Source organism: Eucalyptus grandis, chromosome 10, assembly GCF_016545825.1.
Source record: "Eucalyptus grandis isolate ANBG69807.140 chromosome 10, ASM1654582v1, whole genome shotgun sequence".
NCBI classification, from domain to species: domain Eukaryota; kingdom Viridiplantae; phylum Streptophyta; class Magnoliopsida; order Myrtales; family Myrtaceae; genus Eucalyptus; species Eucalyptus grandis.
In genome coordinates, this window is record NC_052621.1 from 26,358,480 (window position 1) to 26,368,227 (window position 9,748).

The 9,748-nt window shown below is 40.5% G+C and overlaps 1 protein-coding gene across 1 annotated transcript; it reads left to right on the forward strand.

Annotated features, from left to right (window-relative positions):
* The first annotated feature begins 1,205 nt into the window (after positions 1-1,205).
* LOC104429669 lies at positions 1,206-3,182 on the forward strand. Its single transcript, XM_010042510.2, has one exon. It carries the CDS (start codon positions 1,206-1,208, stop codon positions 3,180-3,182), a length of 1,977 nt encoding a protein of 658 aa, XP_010040812.2.
* Positions 3,183-9,748: the final 6,566 nt, after the last annotated feature.

Below are 9,748 nucleotides of genomic sequence, written 5' to 3' on the forward strand. Positions count from 1 at the left end.
TTATTTAGACAATCAATAATTTCGAATTTATATCCTAAGAGACAGTTATCTCGAATTAATTTATTACCTCATAAAAAATCACAAGGTACGCAATTGCACCCAACCATTCCATCTTACAAAAATATTTAAGATGATTCTACCATCAATACATATGTGTCAACTTATGTAGATTGAATTTCTCATTCTTCATATCAGGTCAACTTCGTACTCGACTACGGTCCAAATAACGACAAAATATATCCATCGCTAGCTTGGTATCTCCGTCATATTTGGACTTTAGCAAATCGACTGTCCGCCTCAGACGACAGAGGTGAACCGCGGTGCTGGTTTTCGTTGGTTCAGTGTCGCAAGAGAAACAAGTCCTAAACCTTCGCGCGACTAAAATTGTTTTCTTTTTCTTTCCTCATTTATAATCTTAACCTCTGGTCTCCATCCTCCACCCACCCTCTAATTTATTCGGACAAAAAGAAGAAAATCCCCACAAGAAATTGTGGATGTCAGACGTGATATCACAGGCCCCCTCCTCTCCGCAATATCTGAAACTTCTCCTAAAAAGATTGGCTGCCGTTTAGCTACAGAGCCAATGAACAAAATTCGAATGTTAACCTAATATTCAACATAAATTCCAAACTTTTAAATTATTCAATGAAATCTCAAAACCTTTAGTATATATTTAATTTAATTTATGAACTATATGAAAATGATCAATATAGTCTTTTCATTGATTCAAAATCAAGGACAATATTGATCATTTTCATTTGGTCTATAGACTAACTTGAACACGTATTAAAAATCTAAGGAAAATATTGAACATTTTCATATAATCCAAGAATTAAATTGAACATAACTAAAAGTTCTAGGACTACATTGAACACATTAAAAATTCGGAGGACACATTATGTATTAGACTAAAATTCAAGGATCATATTAAATAGTTTAAAAGTTCAAGGACCACGTCATATATTTGACAAATATTCAGGGATTATTTGCGTCTTTTTCACAATTTCAATGGCCAGAAAATTGGAGTTGCAAAGGTCCCACAGCAAGTAGACGTAGTTAATGGGCCTGGAAAAAAATGGAACTCACTTGACCGTTGCCACGCGCTTTCCAATCTAAAGCCTTCCCCAGCAAAACACGGAACCCCCGCAGTCGCAGAGCTTCGAAGAAAACGGGGGAATCGGTACCGAGAAACAGAGAGGGCCATCATGCCCGGTTGCGGCGTCGATGGAAGCCTCGACCAGGCCGAGTTCAGCAAGCCCATGCCCTGGATCGGCGTCTACATAGCGGCGGCTTCCCTGGCCTGCGCCATTGCGATGGCTGCGGACGCCGCCGCTGGCTTCCGCTACCGGCAGCTCTGGTTCCCAAGCCGCTACTTCGCCCTCAACGCCATGTTGCTGAGCGTCATCGCCATTGCGGTCAAGCTCTCCGTCGACCTCAACACGCCGATGCCGCACCGGGAGGAGCAGCTCGCCAAGCTTACCAGCTCGGTCCTGATCTGCACCGTGATGGGCAATTCGATGCCTTCTCTCGGGTCGATGGAGAACAAGGAGCTCCTGTCCAACATGATGGCTCTGGCGATTCTCGTCATCACATCTTTTGTGAACATCTGTATACAGTTGGGCACCGGAGTGATCTTCGACTTCAGGCTGGGACATGCCTTCGTGATATCCCTGATGCTGCTGTTGCTGGTGACCCTGAGCTTCTCGGCCGCGATGGTCCCGACGAGCAAGTGCTACTTGGAGATGAAGTATTGCAAGAGGCACGAGCTGACTCTGAAGGAGAGCTTGAGCCGGAGCTGCGACAACGTCTTCGACAAGCTCAAGGAGCACCTGTTGAAGTATGGGATGATGGCCCATTCCTGCAACCCGCAATTCGTCGTGGCGCGGTCCGTGACGTGCACTGCTTCCGGGGCGCTCTGCCTCCTGAGCGCACTGACCCTGGCGCAGGCGATGGTCCAGGCTTACCTGCAGCCCTGGATGTTCGAGTTCGTATCCTGCTATGGCCCGTCGGACTCGGAGTCGGACTATAAGTGGTCGAGCACGGCGATTCTCATCACGCAGACTATTGCAGTCGGGGTCGGCACAATCGCGCCGGCATTCCGATGGTTCCTCACGATCAGATTGAAATGGCAGAGGCGGGGGAACAAGAGCTACAAGGATGAATTCAAGCCCGAAAAGTATTGGATACAGCAATTCATAGAGATTAAGGAGCGTCCGTTCAATTTACAGGTCCGGAGCCAGCGGTGTCGTAAACTCATCCACGACTCGAAGAACGTGGTTTTGGATATGCTCATCGGAATACAAGTCGGGATCGTGTTGGGAAGCAAGGCCGTGAGGCTGATCTCCGTTCTGTTCATGAGCCCGATCTTGTTGTTATGTGATTTGTGCTCCGATCTGAGGAAGAAGTTCAAACTGAACATCAGCGATTCAGACAAGGACTTGCACTCGAGTTCGCCCCTAGAAGGCTCGGCCTCAATGCCGGACTTCAGCCGATATATTTTGCATCTCGAGGGCGAGGAAGAATTGGTGAACGTCATGATGCGGAACCACTGCGACACCACCGAGCGTTGGATCAAGATGGGGAAGAACAATCAGCCCATACATCTCGTGCAACTTTTGGAAGAGACGCCCTCTTGCGGGTTCACAGGTGTCATGGATTTCGACAGCGATGCAGTTCCTCTCCTGGATTATGCAGAACCACCGAACAATTGGGCGCTGCCGATCGCCACCTTAACGAGCATAGCGGTCACCATTCCAAACATTGACGCATCTGCTAGAAAACGATTGCTGCGTGGTGCTCGCGAGGGCCTGATGTATGTCAACTTAGTAGAAGAAAGGCTGTGCGCAAAACAAGAATTGATGAATGCCCGAAAGGCGGCGAGCATTGTGTTCATGGGAGTCGATTACTACCACAAATGGCTCGATGTAGATCTCCGCAAAATTTCCCTCCAAAGAAACACCACAAAGGATGTGCTCGAAGGGCTTTCGTGCGCCGCAAAGGATGTTTTCGTCAAATTCAAAGCCGGATCAACCGATGGACATTTAATGGTATCCACTTCGGCGTGGCCCGTCAAAGTACGGGCCGCTCATTCCATGTACCGTATAAGCGAGACCCTGCTGCTCGATTGCAAGAGCAGCGACTGTGATATGAGCAACAGAATCTTCGAGAAGCTATCAGGATGATCTCCGATATTATTGCGGCCTGCCTCACCAACTTAGAACATGTCATATTCACAGAGTGCTCTCGCAGTGGCATTGAGGGCCGGACAGAGAGCGCGTGGTCCGCTGCTATTCTTCTCGGAAGAACGGCAGAAGTGATGAAAATCCTAAGCCAGAGGAGCTTCCATGTCTGAACTCCGACCAATTGGCGAGCATTGACGAGTGGCGTGCCTCGAGTGACCTGAGGAAGGCTTTACCGACGAAGTCATTCACAGATGAGGGCGAACTGTCTTCTCTCAGTCCCGGAGATGAGTACCTGTCTATTCAGTATTCACAAGTCTAGAGAGGAAGCTTGAATCAGCATAGGAGTTTTTACATGTTTCGTTTTCATCCCGGTGATGATTTGACTGATGGTCGAGGAATGGTTACTAGTTGTTGTTGAAGTAGTTAACTTACAGTTTTTACGTGTCTTCAATAATGTAATAGTGGAGTCCTAGTCAATAGGAAGTGGCTTTTTTGTAGGAGTTAGTTTCTCCACATGTTTGGTCGGTGGGGTATGTCAGTGGGTCTTTGTTGTTGTTGTTGTTCTATAGCTATTTTCTTGCTAAGTGATTTGGATGTTTTGATGAATAAAGTAACAAGAGTTATAGCAACAATTCTCGTGTGTTTTCTTCTCTGAGTCTATTTGATTAAATTTCAACAGTTGTAATGATGAGCATTGCAAAAAGAGTTGTCGAATGTACTCGAGGCCTATCTCTTGCTGATGTATAGAAGTAATATTACCGAGGTAGGAATATGATGACTCTTGAGCACGAAGTTGCGATTAATGTCAAACTGGTAGATTTGATTTGCCCCTAATATAGGAGGAGGAGTTAGCATTACCAATAGCATCAGAATCAGAATCAAAAGCCAACATTCATCTTCCAACCTACATGCTAACCTAGCTAATGAAACAACGAAAATCGTGAGGGCGGTCTCTTCAGAATATCCTTTACGTTTTGCAAAGATTTTCGAATTTCTTGTCGTGACGAGATCTCGGGCCAACAAAAGCCACTCTTAGCACCTGCTTCAAAGTTTGTCTTATGATCTGTTGATGATCCAGGCTCTTGATCTGGTGATATGTTTTGATGGGTTTTTTCTATGTGTTGATGGGTTCAAGTAGGCCCGTCCACCCATGTTGGGCCCAAAAACTCGGCCTGTAAGTTAATGGCCCATGCAGGAGGTTATTATATCGAGCGGTTAAGATTATGGGAGGTTACGTGATTTTGAAAGTGACGTTTACAGATAGAGAGATTTTACGTTCTCTCAATTAACGCTCTCTTTGTTTTCTCCTAAAAAAGAACAAGTACTCTCCTCGAAGAACAGGATTGGGATTCCTCTCCAAATTGCGACATAAGTGATTTAATTTGTGAAAGATAAGGTACGTTCAACTCCGTAATGTACTTTTGATCGGTGATACATGTGCATGCTGGGCTTGTTTTTCCGCGTTTGTTATTGGGGTTTGATTGAGTTTTTTCGTATCAGAGCATTGTTCATGTTTCCCAATCACTTTTCATGTTTATAAATTGCTTTTTGATTGAATTTTTTCGTGAAACGCCGTTGTCAGTCGATTAGGGATAGAAAATCCTGACACCACGTACTGTTTACCCCATATATGATTTTCTATAAATCGAAGTTCGTTTCTATAGCGTAGGGTTGTAGGTCTCGTCGATACAAGAAAATCAACTGGTGGCTTGCCGTTGGAGGCGACCGGACGCGCCACCACGCGTGGCCAGAGTGTTCGGCGTCGTCGGCGCGTGCAACGCACGCGCGCAGCAACCGCCAGCGCGTGCAACGCACGTGCCTACATATGCTTTTACCGATTTGCCCTTGTTTTCTCAAGAATATTACGTTTTGCCATTGATGGTTGTTTTTATGATTATGCCCTTATTGTTTGACGTTACTACTATTTTGCCCTTAGCTGGGTCGGTCGGTTTGACCCGACCCGACCCGTCGACCCGTTGACTCGACCTGGTCATTCGTTGACCGTTGACTACCGTTAACCGGCACGAGAAAAAAAAAAAGAAAAAAAAAAAGAGGAAAATTATGTATTTTCTGTTTTGTTCATTGTGGTTTATAAGTAATCCACTTTTTGTTCTGCATTTGTTGCAGAAATCATGATGCATTATGCATACATGCCTGCATTTCCGAAAACAGACGAAGAAAATGCGAGGCTTAAAGGGCTAATGACAGAATTAGATAATTATCGGTGGAATGACGGTAATGTATCACACATGATCAGGGTCAATCAGATGATACAATAAATTATTTAGAATGGTTATTCTATGCCGGATTTTGAGAAGGTGCTGGCTTTAATGAACACTCTTCCACTTGAATGGCAAGCAGTGTTAGATTGCCTATGGGAGGTCAACGTGGTCCCAGATTATAACAAGCTTGCAATAGCTTTTGTAAGAGAGTACTATAGAATCGAGTTAACCAAAACTTCAACCCTTGGGTTAAATGTCACATGGCGTAGAGTGAATGTGCCTTGGAGGTGGCATGAGAGCACTCCAAAGGTTTTCCGTGATTGGCCAATGTGCCTTCAAAATTCTTAGAGGATTTTACTAAGAGATTAGAAGAGACTTTCCCAATTTGTGAGATAAATGAGAATATTTGGGTTTAATTATTTATTTTTCTTAAATTAGTTTGAGATGTTTGAGGAGTAAATATCTCTTTCTCTATTGATATTTTTCCTCCGAATATATTACTTAGTGTAATGGTCATGTTTAATTATTGAAAGTTCAATGTTATCTATTATTGTAAATTAATATGTTAATTTACAATTCTTTGAGGTAAGTTCAAGAAAGTTTTAGTGATTTTGCTGAACTTATTTTTTGCATGAAGATTATATTAATGATAATTCTTTGAGGTAAGTTCAAGTTATGATTTTTTGGATGATGATTGGAAACATAGTGACATTTTGATTCTGAAACCTTACTATAAATTATTTATTAATATGATGGTTTGTGCAAAATGGATGCATAAATGATAGGCATTAATAATTCATACATATGTGTCGATATGTTGGATCGATGGCTTCAGCAACTAAGAACATAATTGTCAATTTGAACAAATAAGACAAATTGAACGGCGAGAATTGTGAAATATTGAATAAGAAAATTCAATATGTGCTTGAAAAGCAAGAAGCACTAAAAGCTCTTGACCATGTTATGGAAGAATTTGAGGATGATGTGCGCCACCTTGAGTTAGAAAATGACTGCCTAAAGGCATTTGAGTGGGAAACATATATTTCTTTGTCTTTCAGCTCGAAGGGGCTTCGAGCTCTAAGCGTAAGCGCATTGATTCATTCAAAATGTGAAAATACAAGGGATCAAGTCCTTCTTGCAAGAAACCAAGAATTAACCAACATAAGAGAGGAAAACGTTATCGAGTGAAGAGAATTTCAAGGGTGAAATGTTATAACTGTGACTAGAAGGGTCACTATGCTCATGACTGTCGTGAGCCAAAGAAGGTAAACACCTCTTGTATTTTTTAGAACTTTGCTTATGTGTCAAGTTTTGTATTCTTAACTGAATATAATCCTTTGTGGACTGTAGATTCGGGAGTAACAGACCATGTAGCGAAGGATAGAGAATCATTCGTGGAATTTCGACGAGTCCCGTTTGGAACTAAATGGATCTATGTATAAAATAACTTCAGAGCCGAAGTAAAAGGGATTGACACCTGCCAATTGAACATGCGTGGTGGACGCACTTTGTTCCTACATGATGTATCATATGCTTTGAAGATTCGTCGAAATTTAGTGTCTGTTTTAGTATTGGTAAAGTTTGGTTTTAGTATGAACTTCCATAATAGTGGTATGGATTTGTATTTGAATACAAACTATTATGGTTGTGGTTATTTTCTAGATGGTTTTATTGTATTGAATGTTGATTGTGGTGATGTCAATGTTTGTTATTCCTTTTTCACATCTTCTAATTCATATGATAATGATATGAATGTATGGCATGTTAAACTTGGTCATATTAGCCAACAACGTATGAATAGGCTAGCCAAAGAGGGCTTGTTAGGTAATATTAAAAAATTCGATTTGCCCATATGTGAGCATTGCCTAGCAGGGAAAACAACAAGGAAACCATTTGGAAAAGGTAAAAGAGCTGAATTTCCTTTACATTTAATCTATTCTGACGTCTGTGGTCCAATGAATATTAGAGGAAGGCATGAGGCTATTTATTTCATCATATTTATAAATGATTATACTCGATTCGGATATGTTTATTTGATTTCTCATAAATCTGAAGCAATAAGTTGTTTAAAAAAGTTTATGAGCTTCATAGAAAATCAATTAGATAAGAAAATAAAAATATCGAGATCCGATCGAGGTCAAGAATATTTATCTACGATGAATTCAAAAATTTATGTGATGGAAAAGGAATAAAAAGACAGTTAGTTGTCTATTCCCTATACTCCTCAACAAAATGGTGTAGCGAAAAGAAGAAATAGAACCATACTAGAAATGGTTAGGTCTATGATGGCACATGCTAACTTACCTATCACTTTTTAGAGTGATGCTTTATTAATTGCTGCATATATTCTTAACCGTGTGCCTTCCAAATCAGTTACTTCCACTCCATATGAGTTACGGATAGGTAGAAAACCAGATTTAAGTTTTCTTAAACTATGGGGTTGTACTATCTATACTCATAAGCCCTCTCATAAGTTTGGAAAATTGGGTCCTAGAGGAAAGAAAAGTATTTTCATAAGATACTCAGAACACTCGAAATGGTATGTGTTTATAGGTGAGCAGGAAAGTGGGAGTATAACTGAATTTGAATTACAGGATGTCACATTTTAGAGAAATAATTTCCTAAAAATGGCGAAATAGGTAATGATTACTCCTATTTGAAACATTAAATCAAGATAATGAACTTAGTGGAGTTCATCCAAGTGGGAGTAACATGAGAAGTGATGAATTTAATTCAACTCACTCTCAATTACAACCACATGATGAGATGATATCGTCATTATCTAATCTGAGTGGGAGCATAATAGGGAATGATGTGCAAAGTGTACAATCTCCCATACGATAAATAAGTCGTAAAAGTATTTCCCGTCGACGTTTTGACATTGAAGGGGAAACTTTTATGGTTACTCCACAAGATGAAGATGAGCCAAGAAATGTAAATAAGGCTCTAAATTACCCTGGTAAGAAAAAATAGATGTATGCAATGAAAAAGGAAATGGAGTCAATGAAGCAAACCTTGTTTGGGAAGCTGATTGATCTTCCAAAAGAACGCAAAGCCATTGGGAACAAATGGGTTCTCAAAATAAAGCGTAAAGCTGATAGCTCAATAGAAATACATAAAGCTTGTCTTGTGGCGAATGGGTATAATCAATAGGAAGGAATTGATTATGAGGAAACATTTTCTCCTGTTGTGAGATTTACCTCGATTCGCATTATTCTAGCAATAGTAACTAGTATGATCTTGAGTTACATCAAACGGATGTAAAAACTACTTTTCTCAATGGAGAATTAGAGGAAAAAATATATATGGAACAACCTGTTTGTTTCATTATGAAAAGCCATGAACAAAATGTATGTCGACTTTTAAGATCGATATATGGCCTTAAGCAGTCGTCGAGACAATGGTATATACGTTTTTATAATGCCATAATGGCATATGATTTTTCAATGATTGATGATGATCATTGTGTATATATCGAAAGATCCAAAGATCAATTTGTGATCATATCATTATATGTTGATGATATGCGATTCTGCTGGAAGCAATATGGAGTTTGTTAATACTATCAAGAGTTGGTTATTTTCCAACTTTGAGATGAAAGACATGGGTGAGGCTGCATACATTCTTGGAGTTAAGATTTCAAGAGATTGTTCGAAGAGATCATTATCTCTTTCGCAAGAAACATACATAAATAGGGTTCTTGAACGATTTTGTATGCAAGATTGTAAACCCATAGATACTCCTATTGCAAAAGGTGAAGGATTGAGCCATAAAATGTGTCCAAAGACTTCACAAGAGAATGAACAAATGCAACATGTTCCTTATGCTAGTGTTATTGGAAGCTTAATGTACGCTATGATATGTACAAGACATGACATATGTTTTGCAGTTGGAATGGTGAGTAGATACCAATCCAATCTAGGTCAATCACATTGAAAAACCGTTAAAAGAATACTAAGGTATCTGAATGGAACTGCTGATTATACGTTGAGTTACCAAGGAAATGATCTGCAACTTGAAGACTATTCAGATGCTGATTGTGGAGGAGATTTAGATGAAAGGAAATCTACCTCTGGATTTGTTTTCTTACTGAATAATTGCGCCATATTTTGGAACAAGTAAGAAACAAACGTGTATAGCATTGTCCACGATGGAAGCTGAGTCCGTGGCATTATCAGCAACAATACAAGAAGGTGCTTGGCTTAAGACATTTTTGGATCATTTAGGTGTTATTGAGAATGCTGCAGATTCATTGTTGGCTAACTGCGATAGCCAAGCAGCAATAGATCCAAAATATCATGACAAGACCAAACATATAGATACTAAGTATAATTTTTTCAAAGA